The sequence below is a fragment of the Pseudopodoces humilis genome, chromosome 30 (genome assembly GCF_049639895.1).
Source record: "Pseudopodoces humilis isolate 2021_Gansu_Grassland_sample_001 chromosome 30, ASM4963989v1, whole genome shotgun sequence".
Lineage (NCBI taxonomy): Eukaryota > Metazoa > Chordata > Aves > Passeriformes > Paridae > Pseudopodoces > Pseudopodoces humilis.
In genome coordinates this window covers 3,728,568-3,746,776 of record NC_142229.1, presented here as the reverse complement: position 1 = coordinate 3,746,776, position 18,209 = coordinate 3,728,568, and the positions used below count along the sequence as shown (strand labels likewise).

Here is an 18,209-nt window from a genome sequence, read left to right as displayed (position 1 = left end):
CTGGCACCACACCTATCAGGACATGGCACTGTCCCTTTATTCACCAGGACTGGGGTGCAGGGGTAGACGTGTGGGCACAGGCAGTGTGGGCACGGGGTGGGCACGGTGTGGCACAGCCACATGCAAGAAGGTGGCAAAGCTGCAGCAGCAGTGTGGGGGGGCAGTGGCTTGTGGGGATGGCATGGGCTTGGGATGGTGTAGGGATAGGGATGGAGACAAGCATGGGGTGGGCAAAGGAATTGGGATGATGGGATGGCACAGGCAGGGGGAAGCAGACCATGAAGAAGAGGTTGGACTCATTGCCCTGCACCTCGTGGTGGGTGACAGGGCACTCGCCCAGAGGTGGAGAGGAGGGTGCAGGTGCCCTGCTAGTGCTGCAAGAAGTATTGTATTGTAATATATGTATTGTACTCAGGGCTGTACTGGGGGAGCCATAACAGGCTGGGGAGGCCGTAGTGGGAGTGGAACTGGAAGTGGGGGGCCATTCCTGGGGGCTGCATGGGGTGGGTTAGGGGCTGCAGCAAAGGCTCGCTGGGCTGCACTGGGAGGTGCAGGTGGCGCCCCCAGCTCCCGGCAGGCCACAGCATTGCTGGACAGTGAGTCACGCTTGGGGGGGCTACGCGTGTGACGAGGGGGGGTCACGCATGTGACGATCGCTGGCGGCCTGAGCTGCCACGTGGCCCTGCCACCACTTCGGCCCGGGGAGCCTGCGGGGCCCGGGCGGGTGGGGGACACCCCGTGCACCCCCCAGCGCCCCAGGGAGCACCCTGGGCATGCACACCCCAGCCTGAACCTCAACCCTGCAAACAGGGGGGCTTTGGGGGGGGGGGGGTGTCACGTATGTGTAATGTGTGTGCAGTGTGAGCACGTGCACTGCATCCTCTGCGTGTGCTTCCTCCGTGTGCAGCCCAAGGCACTGCCACACGTCTGCAGCCTCTCGTGTGCCATGTGTGTCGTGTGTGTGCCAGGTCCATGTGCAATGTGTGACCCGTGTGTGTGTGCTGTGTGTGTATCAGGTGTGTTGTGTGGTGTCAGGTGTGTTGTGTGTGTGTCAGGTCCGTGTGCAGTGTGTGTGTATCAGGTGTGTTCTGTGTGTATCAGGTGTGTTGTGTGTGTGTCAGGTCCGTGTGCAGTGTGTGTGTATCAGGTGTGTTCTGTGTGTATCAGGTGTGTTGTGTGTGTGTCAGGTCCGTGTGCAGTGTGTGTGTATCAGGTGTGTTCCGTGTGCCGGGTGTCTGTGCAGTGTGTGACCCGTGTGTGTGTGCTGTGTGTGTATCAGGTGTGTTGTGTGTGTATCAGGTGTGTTGTGTGTGTGTCAGGTGTGCTGTGTGTGTATCAGGTGTGTTGTGTGTGCCAGGTCCATGTGCAGTGTGTGACCCGTGTGTGTGTGTCGTGTGTGCATGTGCTGTGCATATTCCATGTGCTGTGCATGTCTCACATTCCGTGTCCTAGCTCGTGCAGCGTGTCCGTGCCCTGCTCCAGGTGATGTACAGGGGTACGGGGGTGTGCGGGTACAGGGGTACAGGGGTACAGGGGTACAGGGGTACAGGGGTACGGGGGTACAGGCGTGTGCCGTGACCCGGGAGCGCGGTGTCGGTGCCACTGCTGCGGGCGCAGCTCCGGGCCCGGTGCAAGCGCTGGGGCCGGGCCGTCACAGTGGGGCTGGCGTGGTGACACAGGGCCGGTGCCAGTGTCGCGCCGATCCCCACGTCGGGCAAGCGCTGATGCAGCACCAGCCCCTGTAACCCAGGCCCCGCACGGCGCCAGTGTGGGCTCAGTACCAGTCCCGGTGCCAGTCCCGGTGCCGGTGCCGGGCAGCGCCAGTCCCGCGCGGTGTCACTGCGGGTTCCCGGCAGTCCCGGCCCAGCGACAGTGACGGTGTCGGTGCCCGTCCCGTTCAGTGGCAGCCCGGTCCCGTTAAGCGCCAGTACCACCTCGGTGCCGAGCGGATCCCGCCCCCGGCCGCAGCACCGCCCCCCGCCCGCCCGCCCGGGGCTCCCGGGGCTCTCGGGGAGCGGGGCCGGTGCGGAGCGCGATGGTCCCGGCGGGGCCGCCCCGCTCCTGCCTCCTGCTGACGGCCGCGCTGCTGCCGCTGCTGCCGGTACCGGCACCGGGGGCAGCCCCGGGCCCCCCCGCGCTCACCGACGCCGAGATCGAGGAGTTTCTGCGGGGCTTCCTTGAACCCGGGGACGGCGGGGACCGGGACGGCGACCGGGACGGGGACGGTACTGAGCTGGGCTTCGGCGCCGACCTCAGCATCGGCACCGGCACCGGTGAGTGTTCGGCACCAGGATCCCACGGGAATGGGAGGGGTGGGATGGGGGGGACCCCCTAACCCGGCCCCGCCACGCTCCCCCTGCCTCGGCATGGCTGCCCCTCCGCTTCTGTCCCCTCAGGCTCTCCGGGGTCGCTGGTGGAGCCTGAGAGACCCAGGAAGGGGAAAAAGGAAAAAAACCCCAAGAAGCCCAAGGAGAGACCCCGAGGCCCCAAGAAGGATAAGGACAAGGTTAAGGACAAAGACCGGGGCAAGAACAAACCCCCCAAGAAGTCCAAGGAGAAGCCACCAAAAGGCTCTGAAAAACCTCCAAAAGCCTCTGAAAAACCTCCAAAAGCCTCTGAAAAAACCCCAAAAGGCTCCAAGAAGCCCAAGGAGAAGCCACCCAAGGCCACCAAGCCCTCTGGCAAGAAGCCACCAGTGCCACCAAGCCCCTCCCCTGAACTCCCCAGTACCCTGCAGCCCTCACAGGGCAAAGAGGATGAAAAGACACACAGGTTCCTGGAGCCTTTGCACAACAAGGAGGAGGAGGAGGATGGAGGTGTCCGAGGTGAGTTTTGGGGACACTTACCTTGCCATTAGTGGGGTTGGGATGGGAGGCCTCAGCACAGCAGAGCATCATCCCACATTGCTCTCAGCTGCCCTGGCAGCACCCTACAGCTGGCTGGGCTTTGTCCCCTTGCGTTTCTCCTCTGTCTCCCCACTTTCTTTCCCATGGGATTTTCTTCCCACTGTGGGGCTAGGGGGGGCCAGGACAGGGGCCCTGGGAGGTCACAGCAGTCCCTTGCTCTGTCTCTGTCCCCAGGAGAGCGAGAAGAGTCACTAAATGAGCGCTGGGGGCTGAGCCGGGAGGACTGGAACCCTCAGCCGCAGCCAGGTGAGTGCCTTTTCCCAAGGGTCACCACCCTGTGTCATGAGGACACTCCTCTGCAGGCCAGGGCCACCCCTCTGCACCTCAGGACTGTCTTCTTGTGTTTTGGGACCACCTCCCTGTCTCCAAATGTCACCTTTCTGCACCCCAATGCCATGTCCAGCTCCCCAGGGCCATGTCCCTGCAACACAGGCTACCTCCTTGTTCCCATATGCCACCTTCCTGCACCCCTGTGTCACCTTCTTGTGTCCCAGCACCATCTCCCTGCATCTCAGTGCCAACACCTTGCACACCAGGGCCACCTCCTTCCTCCCTGGTGTCACTTCCCTGCACTCCACTGCACTCTGGGCTAATTCCCTGCTCCCAGGTGTCACCTCCTGTATGCCCCAGGGCTGTCACCCTTACCTCAGGGCCTCCTTCCTATTCTTAAGTGCCACCTCCCTCCCTGTTGTCCCCTGCCTGCACCTCAGTGGCAACCTGTGCCCCTTTTCTGTGTGTCCCTTCTCTGCAGAGGTCCCTGAGGAGCCAGAACCCCCGACTCTGGACTACAACGAGCAGCTGGAGCGGGAGGACTATGAGGATTGTACGGTGCTGGGCTGTAGGCGGGGGGCCACCGGGGACCCTGGCCTGCAGGGAGGGATGGAGGGCATGCCCCCCCCTGCCTCTCACCACAAAGCTAGTGCCACCCTCTGTGTCCCCAGTCGAGTACATCCGGCGGCAGCAGAAGCCCCCCAAGCCCCCAGGCAGGAGGAGACCTGACCGGGTCTGGCCCCAGCCCAAAGAGACAGGTACGTGGGAGGATGGGGACATGGGGGGCTGGCACCGTCAGGGTGAGGTAGTGGGACAGTCCCCAGCCTTGGGAATCCGGGGAAGCAGCATTTTGGGGCAGCCTGAAGGTGGGGTGAACATGGGGACAGCATAAGGGATGCGTAGACCCTGTAGGGGTGTGAAGATCTCTTGGTGGCAAGGAGTTCCTCTGGGGATATAGAGGGGTCCTGTAGGGACACAGAGAGCCCTGCAGGGACATGGAGACCCTGTGGGGGCATGGAGAACCCTGTAGCAAAATGGAGTTCCCGTTGGAGCACGGAGGACTCTTGCAGGAACACTAGAGGTGTGGGGATCTCTGGGGACATGGGCATCCCAGTGGGATACAGAGGGACATGGGGACCTCGTGGTACGTGGGAACCCAAAAGGGAAATGTGGGTTCCAGAGGGGCATGCTGACCCCATAGGGGACAGAGGGCACCCTGTAGGGACATGGGGACCCTCATTGCCTCCCCATCCTCAGCACAGCCCCTTTCCTCCCCCTCCCCCAAGCAGAGCCAGAGCCCCCCCCGCAGCCCCTCCCGCAGCCCCCCCTGCCTGGCCCGGTGACTGAAGGGGACTATGGCGAGGGCTTCGAGCCACCTGACTACGATGACTGTGAGTGATGAACCAGGAAGGATGAGGCACCCCAGCACCCCAATAATCCCTGCCCTTCCCATCTCCAGAAGGTTGTCCCAGCCCCACTCTGTGCCCTACAGGGACCTACGGGCTGCCCCCCCCGACGAAGACCCATGAACACCCGGACAAAGAGGACAGGATGGAGACGGACAAGGAGAAAATCAGACCCTGTGAGAAGGGGTGAAGGCTGGGCAGGGTGGGCAGGGCCCAGCAGGAGTGGAGGTGCATGTTTCTGTGGTGGGCATGTGTGCCCCAGGGTCGATGGCAAAGCCACAGGGAGGATGGCATGTCCCTGGGCTGTGTTCCATTCGGTGTCAAATCCCCACGGTGGGTGGCACATCACCAGGGTGGGTGTCATGTCTTCAGGGATGGTGGCACATCCCTGGAGTGAGAGGCATGTCTCTGGGGTGAGTGACATGTCTGCATGGCGAGTGTCACATCCCCTGGGAGGTGGCATGTTCCCAGGGTGGGTGTCATGCCCCTAGCTCACTGGCACGTTCTTGGGGTGGGTGGCATGTTCCTGGTACTGGTGTCATGTCCCTGGGGTGGGTATCACCTCACCAACAGTGAAGCCCAAGAAAGAGGAGGAGGAGGAGGAGGAGCGCTGGGTGGAGGAGAAGGGCCAGGACCGCAAAGGTGGGTGCCAGTCCCCATTCCTGTACCCTCACACCTGTCCCTGTCCCTGCCCCCCTCACTGTGCCTTTTCCTTTACCAGGAAAACCCAAAAAATCAGGAGGAAAGAAGGGGGATCCAGATGAGGAGGAATGGACCCCTCCAGCAGAGAAGAAAAGTGAGCATCCCCATTCCTGGGGTGACAGGGGCACCATGCTGGGGGTGGAAGCCCATCACCCCCTACCCCTTGCTGTCTCCAGGGTGTCCCCCAATCGGGCTGGAGTCCCACCGCATCGAGGATGACCAGATCCTGGCCTCCTCCATGCTGCGTCATGGGCTGGGTGCCCAGCGTGGCCGCCTCAACATGCAGGTGAGGGTCACCCCCAGCACCCACCCCACAGTGGCACGCAGGTCACGGTGACACCTCCACCCACATGTCACTCACTGCTCCCCAGGCAGGCACCAACGAGGACGATTTCTTTGATGGGGCATGGTGTGCTGAGGATGACAGCCGGGCACACTGGCTCGAGGTGGACACCCGCCGCATCACCATGTTCACCGGTGTCGTCACCCAGGGTCGCGACTCTCAGATCCAGTATGGGGATATGGGGGTGGAGCCGGGGACATGAGGTAGGGGAGCAGCACGGGGACCCCTGTCTCAACCTGTCCCTGTCCTCCCACAGTGATGACTTTGTCACCAGCTTCTATGTGGGCTTCAGCAACGACAGCCAACACTGGGTGATGTACAGCAATGGCTACGAGGAGATGGTGGGGACCTGCTCTGGGCGGGTGACGTGGGAACAATGTGGGGACCCTCTTGGGTACATCTCTCCCTCCTTGGCAGATGTTTTACGGCAACGTGGACAAGGACACGCCAGTGCTGAGCGAGTTCCCTGAGCCAGTGGTGGCCCGGTATATCCGCATCTACCCCCAGCGCTGGAATGGGAGCCTCTGCCTGCGCCTTGAGGTCCTGGGGTGCCCCCTCTCTGGTAACAGTCACCCCAAAGCACCCTGGGGGGCACGGGGGGTGGGATCACTCCAGCAATTCCCTGCTGCTGTGTCCTTGTCCTCAGCTGTCAGCAGCTACTACACCCAGCAGAATGAGGTGACCTCCACGGACAACCTGGACTTCCGACACCACTCCTACAAGGACATGAGGCAGGTGAGCCCTGCTGGGGGGGCAGATCTGGTGGGGGGTGGGATACTCTGTAGGGGATGGAGTACTCTGTGAACAAATCCATTGAATGGGATCCTCTGTGGGGTTGGAACACCCATGGTTGTGGGATCATCCGTTTGATGGGATCCTCCATGAGGAGTGGACACCCCTGTGGTGGTAGGCACATCTTTGGGGCATGGCATTCTCTGTGGTTGTGGGCACTTCTGTGGTGGTGGACATCTCCATAGGTGATGGGATGGGATCCTCCATAGGTGTGGCATGCCGTGCAGTGTGTGGGCTCATCCCCCGCAAGCACTGCCCCCATCTCTCCCCACCCTGCAGCTGATGAAGGTGGTGAATGAGGAGTGTCCCACCATCACCCGCATCTACAACATAGGCAAGAGCTCACGGGGGCTGAAGATCTACGCCATGGAGGTCTCCGACAACCCGGGCGAGCATGAGACGGGTGAGGGAGGTGTGAGGGACTGGTGGCCCCTAGCCATGGTCCCAGGTGTTTGCTGACCCTCCTTGGCCCCTGCTTGCAGGTGAGCCCGAGTTCCGGTACACAGCGGGCCTGCACGGGAATGAGGCACTGGGCCGGGAGCTGCTGCTGCTGCTGATGCAGTTCCTGTGCAAGGAGTACCAGGACGGGAATCCCCGCGTGCGGGGCCTGGTCACCGACACCCGCATCCACCTCGTCCCATCCCTCAACCCCGATGGCTACGAGCTGGCCCATGAGGCGGTGAGGGGGCAGTGGGGTGGGATGGGCCATGAAGCAGTGGGGTAGGACAGTGGAGCAGTGGGGTGGGATGTGGGGTGCTGGGATGGGCTGTGGGGCAGTAGGATGCAGACCCCCCTTACAGCTCACTACTGCCCTGGGCTGGCTGGGCAGGGCTCCAAGCTGGGCACCTGAGATGTGTCAGTGAAGGGGATGGGACCTGGAGCAGTGGGATGGGACATGGGTGGTGGGATGCAGGCGCCCCTAGACTCAGCAGTATCCTGGGCTGCCCACAGGGCTCTGAACTGGGCAACTGGGCACTGGGCCATTGGACAGAGGAAGGCTTTGACCTCTTTGAGAACTTCCCTGACCTGGCCTCAGCACTGTGGGCAGCTGAGGAGAGGCGGCTGGTGCCCCAGCAGTTCCCCAACCATCACATCCCTATCCCGGAGCACTACCTGTCCGAGGATGCGGCGGTGAGTGTGGCGCAGGGCAGAGGGAGGGGGAGAGGGTGGCAGGGGGTGACACTTCATTGACCGTGCATGCCTCACAGGTGGCAGTGGAGACACGGGCTGTCATAGCATGGATGGACAAGAACCCCTTTGTACTGGGAGCCAACCTGCAGGGTGGGGAGAAGCTGGTGTCCTTCCCCTTTGACACAGCCCGGCCCAGCCCCCCAACACCGGCAGCTGCCCCTCGTCCACTGGACTATGAGGATGAGCGCCCTGAGCTGCAGGAGACACCCGACCATGCTGTGTTCCGCTGGCTTGCCATCTCCTATGCCTCGGCACACCTCACCATGACCGAGACCTTCCGTGGAAGCTGCCATGCACAGGATGTAACCGATGCCATGGGCATCGTGCAGGGTGCCAAGTGGCACCCCCGGGCTGGCAGTAAGTTGGGGCCAGTGGTGTGGCTGCCCCATAACCTGGCCACTGGCAAGTGAGCAAGTGGCTGGCTGGGCATGTCTATGCTCTTGCAGGTATGAATGACTTCAGCTACCTGCACACCAACTGCCTGGAGCTCTCCATTTACCTGGGCTGTGACAAGTTTCCCCATGAGACTGAGCTGCAGCAGGAATGGGAGAACAACAAGGAGTCTCTGCTCACCTTCATGGAGCAGGTGTGTACTGGGACATGGCCCAGCTGCCCCACCTGTCCCACACAGTTCCACTCATCCTTTTTCCTCACCCAGATCCACCGGGGAATCAAGGGTGTAGTGACAGACCAGCAGGGAGAGCCCATTGCCAATGCCACCATTGTGGTGGGTGGCATCAACCACAACGTAAGGACAGGTAGGTACTGTGAGGTGCTGGCAGGGCACTGGCAGCACCATGCCACCCCCACCCCACCCTGCTGCCCCCTGTATCCGCAGCCAGCGGCGGGGACTACTGGCGCATCCTGAACCCGGGCGAGTACCGCGTGTCAGCACGGGCCGAGGGTTACAACCCCAGCGTCAAGACTTGCCATGTCCTCTACGACATCGGGGCCACCCAGTGCAATTTCGTCCTGTCCCGCTCCAACTGGAAGCGTATCCGGGAGATCATGGCCATGAACGGGAACCGGCCAATCCGCCGTGTGGTGCCTGGCCGGCCCATGACGCCCCGTGAGCGCCTGCGCCTACAGATGCGGCTGCGGCACCGCATGCGGCTGCGGGAGCAGATGCGGCTGCGGCGCCTCAATGCCACCGTGGCCAGCAGCAGCCCCACAGCCTCACCGTCCACCACGGCCCTGCCCTTCCCCTTCAGCAGCACAGCCTACACACCCTGGAGCCAGGAGCCACCCACTGCTGGCACCTGGGAGATGGACACTGAGACAGAGGTGGTCACCGAGCTGGTGACAGAGACGGAGGGCTGGGAGTTGCACACGGGGACGGCGCAGCCCCTCACCACAGCCGAAACCTACACCGTGAACTTTGGGGACTAGGAACACTTGACCCCTCACTCTGCTTCAAGCCACGGTCGGACGCTTCGGCATCCGCTTCCAACATCTTCCATGAGCCCAGGCAGCTGTTCCAGGTGGGCTCCAGCCCCTCACCTTGCTGCTTCCAAGGATTGTGGACAGCGTTGCCAACCGCTGGGTGCTGTCAGGGACGTGCTACCCATCCCTCAGAGCTGGGCAGTGCCAGCCCACTGTCCATGTCCCAGTGGGATGGCAGGGTTGGTACTGCTCTCCTGGGCAGGGCCCATGGAGGCAGGCACAGCCTTTCTCCCCTCCATATAGTTTTTGTTACACAAATAAATCAAGTTATATTGGTATGAACATCTTGTCCCTCCAGTGCTTCCCCACCCAGCTCTGTCACCCTCTCAGAGGACAGACAAAGGCAGTGGGTTGCCAGGACTCCTTGAGGGGTGGGGGCATGTGGAGTCTGTGCCCTCCCTATGGTCAGTGTCCAACTTCCATGTCCCCATCCTCACCGTCAGCTCCAAAGCTGGAGAAGGTGATGGGCTGGCAGGTGAGGTTGCGCAGGTTGACGAGGCAGGCAGTCTGCGTGGCACTGAAGTCCGGCACTGTCACCAGCAGCACCCGCTGCCCCTCCTTCCCTGCAAACACAAGTGCGTGTCAGGCAGAGGAGTCCCCCAGCAGCCCCCAGTGCAGGTTTCCAGCCTCCACAATGATCTGGGTGTGCTGTGAGACCCACCTTGGAGCAGCTTGGACTGGAAGTGGGGCGCATTGCCGCAGAAGTAGACATGAGGGCACTCGGTGAGGATAAATGGGTCAGATTTGTAGAACGGGTAACAGCCTGGAGAAGATGGGAGTTAGGGGGAAGCCCCTGGCAAAGCCCCCCATTCAACAACCTCCCAGCCCTCACCATACCGAGGGTGTCTGGGGCCGTGGGGCTGATGTGTCCTGCCAGCAGTGTCCACTCCAGGATCTCCAGGTAGTCATCCATGCTGCTGTATTTGAAGATATCACTGATGTTTTGTCCTGACGTCCCCAAAAACCTACATCATGGGGGAAAGAAGGAGAGCTTTAGATGCTGGGCATGTTGAGACATGTCCCATGGTCCCACGCCACTGACAGTCACCAGAGCACCAGGTTTGTTTACCTGACACCGTCCAGGTTGGCCTGGTAGGGGTTGGTGACGAGGTGCAGAGTGGCGTAGGCACCGGCCAGGGGCAGCATGCAGCGGTGCAGGGGCTGCTGCGGCAGCGTGTAGTTGGTGGGGTCAAACTCGCCAGGCATCACGTCCACAGGCACAGAGGTCTGTGGGTAGAACAGGGACCAACTGGGTGGCCAAAGTGCCCTCCAAGGGGGCTCAGAGCAAAGCGCTGGTGTCACTGCTGCTCCTTTTTCCCAGGACACCGCACTTGGCTCCACCAAGGAGGCCAGATCCCAGGAGAAGGATCTGGAGCTGGGCTGCAATCTACCTCCCCATATTGGGTGCTCAAAGGGAAATTGGGTGCTGGGGAAGGGGGTTTTGCCACCCTGCACTCCAGACTGCTACCCCATGTCAGGAACTAGGCTCCCTCTCCCAAAGGAACTTGATTCCCTAGCCAACCCTGAGCACTCACACAGAGCTGCAGCAGGATCTCATCCAGCATCTTCACAGCCTCTACACTTGCAGCCTGGGTCTTCTTGGTCAAGTACTTGGCCTAGGTGAGCGGGAAGACAGTGAGGGACAACCCTGCACCCCCTCTTCCCCCTCTCCACACCCTCCCAGTGCCCCAGGAGCACCACGAGGCTGCAGCTCCCTCCTTGCTGTACCTTGTTGATGGTGTCTCGGCTCTGTGTGTTCTGGCTCAGCAGATTCCCAGCCAGAATGACACGGGTGATGTGAGCAGCACAGCTCTGCTCGCCCTCTGCACCCAGTTGCCCCGTCACCACATCCACCAGTAGCTGAGTGCTCAGCAGGGCCTCCCCACTCACACTGCCCAGCCCCAGTCCTGAGGCCAGCAGCACAAACCTGGATGGATGGAGAGGCTCAGGCAGTGTGCCACGCTCCCAAACTTAAGGGCTTCAGAGAGCTGGGGCAGGGGGCCCAGACCCCCTGCCAGCCCTCTTGGGACAAGGGGCTCAGGGACACAGCAGGGACACACTGCCAGCCCCAGTCCTGCTGCTGCTGACTCACCGGTCAGAGCTGGGCCCGTTCCAGGGCAGTGGTGGTGGCAAGTCGGTGAAGCAGTGATCCTCCACCAGGAATCTGCCGTCGTCCTGCTCAGAGCCATACACAGCCAAGATGGTCCCTATGGCAGAGCAGGTGGTCAACCCTGGCCAGCACCTGCAGGGTGGGTGCCACCACAGAGCCACCACTGTCCCTTACCTGTCACCAGCCTCTGCACATCAATGGCTCCTTCCAGCTTGATCCGCTGCAGCTCATCCTCCAGGATCAGCTCGTCAGAGGGCTGGATGTACTTGGGCAGGGGTGGCTGAGGCACCAGGTTGTGCTGCGAGAGCACAGGAACAGCTCTGACAGCCTCAGCAAGGACCAGCAGGCCCCAAGGACCTTTCCCAACCCCAGACCCCCATCACCAGTACAGCCAACAACACAGCTGGGGGCCTGGCAGCTGGAACCCCCCAGTATGGGCCAGTTTGACTGAGCGCTGGAAAAGCATCACTGAGCAAGTGGTGGCAAGCAGGGGGGGAGGGACAGATGGAAAAAGGGTGGGTTTAGATTTGATATGGGGAAGGAATACCCTGTGATGGTGGTGAGGCCCTGGCACAGGTTGCCCAGAGAAGCTGTGGCTGCCTCTGGATCCCTGCAAGTGTTCAAGGCCTGGCTGGATGGGGCTTGGAGCAACCTGGGCTAGTGGAAGGTATCTCAGCCCATGGATGAGTTTTAAGGTTTCTTCCAACCCAACCAATTCCATGTTTCCATGATTTCCTAAGGAACACAAACACACACACACACACACACACATGCTGGCACCAGGGTGGCATCCAGGAACAGGCTGGGCACAGACCATCCTGCTCAAATCCCTGCCAGTGCCCTGGCTACAACAAGCACAGGGAAGCCATGGAAACCCAGCTGAGCTCTGAAGTGTGCTGGCACAACCCCCCAAACTGTGCAGAGGAGGAGGAGGAGGTGAGCCCATTACCTCCTCACTGATCTCCTGCAGGATGGAGGGCTGGAGCTCCATGGCCTTGAAGAGCGTCCCCACCACGCAGCACTTCTCTCCTGCCTGCAGCTCTGAGAGCTTCCGCAGCACAATGTCATTCCCTGTGGAGAGACGTGGGTCAGTGGCCTCGGGGTGGTGGCGGGCACAGTGCAGGGCTGGTGGGAGCAGCTGAAGGGCCCCAGTGTTGAGGCCAGCAAGAGGCGGTGGGGAATGTTGGGAAGCCTCCTGCTTTTCCTTGAGGCACGGTGCCGAACAGACATGTGTGGGCCAGATGGGGCCAAGGAGCATTCCAGAGCCTGCAAGCCTTCAGGCATTTCCTTTGTGCTGGGGGGAAAGCTGGGTCATGGTGGTGTGTTTAGCTCCCAGTAACAGCTCTGCCCAGGAAGGGTCCAGGATGCAATGTTCCTGCCCTTGGGCATGGGGGGCTGCTGTTCCTGCTCTTCACCCCGGGGATGGCCCAAACATCCTACTCAGAGCTGACAGATCACTCAACACCTCCAAACCTGACCTCTGCCAGGGCCAGATCCTCTGCCCCAGATCCCTGTGGAATTCGGGATCCCCATTACATTCAGAGAAGATCCTGACATGCTGACAGGTCCCTGGGCTTTAGGCAAGGATCCACAGGGGATACAGGCTGGGAGAACCTCAGGAGCTGAAAAAAGCATCACAGCCCCAGCTGCATTCACTTTGTAGCTGAGAAGCAAAAGTCTCCCTCACCACAAGGTGAGCCAAAAACTTCTTACCCCACAACCCTGGGGACCCAGAGGTGCTCCAGCCCCATTCAGTGTGCATCTTCACATCCCAAATGTGGCTGTGAGATTGTCATTCCCCATTCAAACCAGCCTGTTAAGTCCATCCTGAGCCTCAGACGCCAGAGAAGAGTAAGGAACCTGCTCCTGGTCTCCTCTCCCAAAACAACACTGCCTGCGCCAGCTCCTCGTCCTTTCTGGGTGACATTTCTCCTCCCAAAAATCTCACTTTGCTCATCATGTGCTGCTGAACACAACTCTTGTCTCAAGGAGAGCACCCCACTGCCATCCCTGGCATCCCACACTGGAAACATGGATTCCCGAGCTCAGGAATGCAAACACTATGAGTCAGAACAAAAACAATCCTGTTGAAGTTTCTTATTTTTGGCTCAAACTCCCCAAAATGTGTGTTCGGGGGGGAGGGGGCTGTGCTCTTCAGATTTTTGCCTTCAGGCGCTTCCTGCTGGGAGACAAACCCCTAAATCTGGTCCCATCCCAGGACTCCAGGAGGTGGAGCTTTACAAACCACTGGGTCCTGTCACACTTGGCAAAGTTCAGGGTGGACAACCACGGAATGACATCTGCCGTGGGACCAGCACTGGCTTTGCTTCCACACAGCCCACGGGGCTGGGAAGAGCACAAGAGCAGGCGTCCAGCCCAAAAGCTTCCACTGAAGGGGTTTTTGCCCATAGAAGGGCAAAGCCAAAGGAAATTCGATCGCAGGCTGTGCCCAGGCTGGGGGGGCAGAGCCTCAGCAGCACCAGCATTGCTTCATGCTGCGGATGGAAACTCTGAGTGTCCCACCCACAGAACCACAACCCCCCTGGCCAGGAAACAACCCCCCCAGCACCTCTCACACCCCTGCACCCTCCTGTACCCCACTTCTTTCTACTATCCTCCTTTCCCTAGCCCCACCCTGACAAACCTCACACTCAACTCCTGCTCCTAAAAGTGTGTGGGGCGATGTGACAATTGTGTTCTCCCTGCCCACACCCCCCCTTCTATCTGTGATGGGGAATGCAGTATGTCCCAAGGTCAGAACTCCAGGTGGGAGCTGCAGCAGGATTACCACATAATCCAGCTGCAAATGGATTATCCCACCATTGCTGTGCATCCCAGAGCTGGGGGGATAAGCTGCTTCAGCTGGGCTGTGCTGCACATCCAGTCAAGGGTGTAAAATGTTACTGGAGACTGGCAGAAGTGGCTACACTGGAGCTGCTCAGGTTGCAGGAAGGTTGTGGGTGGATCCCAGCCTGGCAGGGATGGACTGCCCCCCAACAAGGATGGATCTTGACCGCAGGGATGCCTGCAGGGTACATTACATCCAGCCTGAGAACGAGAACACTAACTCACTTCTGGACCCCAGATATGTATCTGGTCAAACATGGATATAAAATCTAAAGGCAGCTCCACAGATGTTTGTTGCCAAGGCCACCACTAACCTATGTTCCCAAGTGCCACATCCACACAACTGTTATTTCCCCACAGGGATGGGGACTCTAGCACTGCCCTGGGCAGTCTGTGCCCTTTCCATGAAGGAATTTTCCCAATATCCAATCTGAACCTCTCCTGGTGCAACTTGAGGTTGTGTCCTCTTGTCCTATCCCTTGCTTCCCTGGAGCAGAGCCTGACCCCCTGCTGGCTGCACCCTCCTGCCAGGAAATTGTGGCGTGCCAGAAGGTCCCCTCTAAACCTCCTTCTCTCCAGCCTGAGCCCCCCCAGCCACTCCTGGTGCTCCAGCCCATTCCCCAGCTTTGTCCCTACCCCTGGACACACTCCAGCCCCTCAGTGTTTTTCCTGGGGAAGAACTCTGACAAACAGAGTGTTCCCCCCGGGCTCACCCCATCGGCTCCGTGCACGCTGCTCCAGGCCCGGCCGCATCCCGGCGAGGCGCACGGCGTAGATATGGGCGTACTGCCGGGAGAAGCTGCGCTCGCCCAGCTGGAAGGGCTGTGAGCAGTCTGAATAGCCTGACACAGGCACCCGGGGGAAGGTGGGGGGCTCGGCCGAGGGGGGGGCCAGCAGCCCCTGCGCCGTGGGGGCTGCCTGCTCTGAAAACATGGTGTGGGACATGGGGGTCTAACGAAGGATCTGGAAAATAAATTGGTGAATTAAGGACCCTAGCTCCCACCTGGCCATCACTGTCATCCCAAGACACAAGTCCCCCTGAAAATCTTCCCCACCCCCAAAATACAAACCATGTCTGGGTCTGACCCTCCTTCTGCACACTGCATCCCCTCAGCCCCCGTTCCTCCCTTTCTCCTCGAAACCCAGGGCATCCCCAAACTCAGCCTGGTGACTGCACCAGACCAACCTCTCCTAAAATCCCCTCCCACAGAATAGGACACCTGAAGTCCCCACAAAATACACCTTGGACACCGGATCCTCCCAGAACCCCTCTCCCAAATCAGGACCCGCATAGCACCCTGACATCCCCAGGTACCAGTGCCTCCCTCTGGCACAATCCTCCTCCCCCCGGCACTGGGCCCCCAAACACCTCCCTGGCACCGGGGAACCCCCGAAGACACAACAGCCCCCCCAACCCCAGCCCCCTTCAGGCTGCAGGACATCACAGGGTCCCCCCAGCCCCCTCAACCGGGATCTCCCCCGCTCCCAAACGGGGACAAGCCCTCGGCCGCCGCTCGGGGTTCCCGCAGGTCACGTACGGCCTGAGGGGTCAGAGGTCGAGGGTCGCCGCTGACACCGGCACTCGCCATGAGGGTGGGGCTGAGGCGGGAAAAGGCGCGAACGCTGCAAAGCCGGAAGTTGTGTGCCGAGCGGCGGAAGTGACGTTCGGGTCACCGCGGCAACCGCTGTGGAGCGGGCGGTGCGAGAGTCCCGCACCGGGGGACATGGAGGGGACGGCGAGATGTCGGGATCGACCCCGGAGCCACACCGAACCCATGGGATGAAGGGAAGACAGTGACCAAACCCTGGGGGACATCATGACCGACCCCAGAGAGGGCACCAGGACTCACCCCGGGGGGACACTAAGCCCAAGCCCTTGGACTCCCCAGAGCCCTGAGGGGTCCAAAGAGGACCCCGGGATAGACCTCACCCATCTCGGGATAGACCCTCCGGAGCCCTAGGGCCAGTGGACAGTCTGGCCACTCCCTCCCTGCCACACACTTTGGGGGACTTAGGGCAGCTTCCCTGAGGACGAGGCTGAGGAGGCTGGGGGCTGCTGAGCTCCCCCATATCCGCCCCGAGGGCCTCGGGGTCCCCTTCCTGCGGGGGTGGAGGTGTGAGGCAGGAAGGGCTCTGGGGAGCAGCACGTTCTGTTTTAAGGAGTTTTGGGGTTTTGGTCCCCCACCCCCACAGCCCGCGGCCTCGCTATAAAAGGTGTCAGGGCAGTCACCCCCTGTCAGTCACCTGCTGTCACCGGCTCAGTGTGCTCACCATGGCTGCCACCTTCTTCCTGCTGCTGCTGCTGCTGGGAGGTAATGGGGACCCTCCTGCCTCCCAGGGGCGATGGTCACACCGAGGTGGAGGAGAGAGGAAGACACGTGGGGACAGTGGGGATGGCAGCCTGGATGATTGAGCTTGGGGGGCTGGGGTCTGTGTGGGGACCTGTGTGTGACAGGGATGGGGTCTGTGTAGTGACAGGCACTTAGGGATGTGAGAAGGAGGACAAGGGGACAGGCCAGATGGATGGTGAGGGCTTGGGAGTTGCTGGGATGGTGTCTTACGAGAACAAGTGCCTGGGGGTGGCATGGATGGGGTCCTCACAGAAGGATGTGAGGGCAGGAGGGATGGTGGGGATGGGGCTGAATACCTGGGACTGGTGGTTTAGGGGTCTGGGCACCTCCACGGCCCCTATGATGGGCACCCAACCTGCAGCCATGCTCACTGTCCTGTCCCCATGCAGCAACACAGGCCACACCTCCCCTGCCCTGCCAGGGTGACCCAATGTCCTGGTGCTGGGACATGGCCATGGTCACACACTGTGGCTGGGAGCAGCCGTGCCAGCACCTCTGGGACAGCCTGGTGAGTGCCCCACCCCCAAGTACTGCCAGGGCCACCCAGGAGTCCAGGCAGCCCTGAAGGTCTTTTGTGTCCCTACAGGGGAACGTGGCTGAAGGGGACAACATGACTGATGGGGATGCTGTGGCGCAGGGCAGGGGGATTAAGTGCAGCCTGTGCACCAAGGCCCTGAAGAAGATAAAGACACTAGCAGGTGACGACCCCGACCAGGTGAGGGGAGATGAGGGTCTGGGGGGCTGGGCCAGGAGCCCACTCCCTGTGGCCCCTAACCTGCAGTGGCTTTGGCAGGAAGCAGTGGCAGCAGCACTGCAGAAGGGCTGCCGGGTGCTGGGCCGGGCCATGGGCAGGCTGTGCCAGCGGCTGGTGAACAAGTACAAGGAGCAGATCACTGAGGGGCTGCAGAACGGGGACATGCCCCGGGACATCTGCACTGCCATGGGCGTCTGCCGGTCCTGAGCACGGTCAGTGCCCACCTGTATCCTGATACTGCATCCCATGGCCTGATCCTGCACTCTGCATCCTGTGTCTTGCATCCCACATCCTGCATCCTGATCCCATACCCTATATACCCTGTGTCCTGCACCCCATATCCCAACCTACATCCCGCATCCTGCACCGTGCCCTGCACCCTGCATCGCAATCCCACACCCCCTGTCCTGCACCCTACAACCTGGTCCTGAACCCACATCCTGCACCCATATCCTGATGCTGCAACAAATGTCCTGCACTCCATGTCCCAGTCCTGCAGTGTGTCCTGAACCCTGCATGCTGATCCCATATCCCTGCTCTGCGTCCCACACTTTGCACCCCACATCCTGCACCCCACACCTGCCGGAGGGGTGGGAGTGTGCTTGGGGTTTCTGAGCCTTCCCTGCTGCAGCCTTGTAGGGTGGAGGTGAACCAGGTCACCCCAAAGTGCGTTGTGGAGCAGGGGGAAGGCTAGAGAAGCTGCTTCTGCTGGCCCCCGACTCACCCCCTGTTCTTTCCTTTCTCCACAGGCACAGCCCCAAGTGCCCCCCAAACCCCGATGCTCCTCCAGTCCCTGATGCCCCCGCAGCCCAGCCATCTCTCTCCACCACAATAAAGTCCCTTCTCTGGCTCCACGGGTCTTGTTTGTCTGCCCTGGGGGTACACGGTGACTAGGGTGTATGGCACCAGGCACTAGCAGGGGACAGTCTGGCCCTGGCTTGCCCCAAGGGCCAAGGTGACACAAAAGATGCCGGCGCTAGTGTGGGGATGTGTCCCATGGGGGCTGGAGTGAGCGGTTCCCTCCTCACACCTGGGTGGTCCTGGCTGTCACTGTCCCCTCACTATGCACCAGCATGTGTCCCCATGCCTGGCAC

The 18,209-nt window shown here is 61.0% G+C and overlaps 3 protein-coding genes across 4 annotated transcripts; 2 read left to right on the top strand and 1 right to left on the bottom strand.

The window, feature by feature from the left end:
• The first annotated feature begins 2,005 nt into the window (after positions 1 to 2,005).
• Positions 2,006 to 9,299, top strand: AEBP1 (AE binding protein 1). 2 transcript variants are annotated; one of them, XM_088068302.1, is made up of 21 exons: positions 2,006 to 2,273; positions 2,397 to 2,825; positions 3,081 to 3,152; positions 3,658 to 3,729; positions 3,848 to 3,934; positions 4,466 to 4,567; positions 4,669 to 4,758; positions 5,156 to 5,224; positions 5,304 to 5,378; positions 5,461 to 5,570; positions 5,656 to 5,795; positions 5,884 to 5,968; positions 6,045 to 6,189; positions 6,274 to 6,362; positions 6,699 to 6,822; positions 6,902 to 7,098; positions 7,371 to 7,550; positions 7,628 to 7,967; positions 8,057 to 8,196; positions 8,269 to 8,368; positions 8,449 to 9,299. In XM_088068302.1, exons 1-21 carry the CDS (start codon positions 2,036 to 2,038, stop codon positions 8,997 to 8,999), a joined length of 3,435 nt encoding a protein of 1,144 aa, XP_087924428.1. In that variant the 5' UTR covers positions 2,006 to 2,035; the 3' UTR covers positions 9,000 to 9,299. The 2 variants fall into 2 exon arrangements, with proteins under 2 accessions (XP_087924428.1, XP_014116901.2); XM_014261426.2 differs by having other exon boundaries at positions 4,463 to 4,567.
• On the bottom strand, positions 9,294 to 15,661 carry POLD2 (DNA polymerase delta 2, accessory subunit). The gene is made up of 11 exons (XM_005532909.3): positions 15,549 to 15,661; positions 14,724 to 14,973; positions 12,113 to 12,234; positions 11,338 to 11,461; positions 11,146 to 11,260; positions 10,782 to 10,980; positions 10,589 to 10,669; positions 10,123 to 10,280; positions 9,891 to 10,018; positions 9,715 to 9,816; positions 9,294 to 9,616 (listed from the first exon to the last, which is right to left on the bottom strand). Exons 2-11 carry the CDS (start codon positions 14,953 to 14,955, stop codon positions 9,459 to 9,461), a joined length of 1,419 nt encoding a protein of 472 aa, XP_005532966.2. The 5' UTR covers positions 14,956 to 14,973; positions 15,549 to 15,661; the 3' UTR covers positions 9,294 to 9,458.
• A 57-nt stretch (positions 15,662 to 15,718) lies between these two features.
• On the top strand, positions 15,719 to 17,965 carry LOC148182426 (saposin-C-like). Its single transcript, XM_088068384.1, has 5 exons — positions 15,719 to 16,322; positions 16,751 to 16,869; positions 16,948 to 17,076; positions 17,155 to 17,327; positions 17,865 to 17,965. The coding sequence occupies exons 1-4, from the start codon at positions 16,283 to 16,285 to the stop codon at positions 17,320 to 17,322; spliced, it is 456 nt and encodes a 151-aa protein (XP_087924510.1). The 5' UTR covers positions 15,719 to 16,282; the 3' UTR covers positions 17,323 to 17,327; positions 17,865 to 17,965.
• Positions 17,966 to 18,209: the final 244 nt, after the last annotated feature.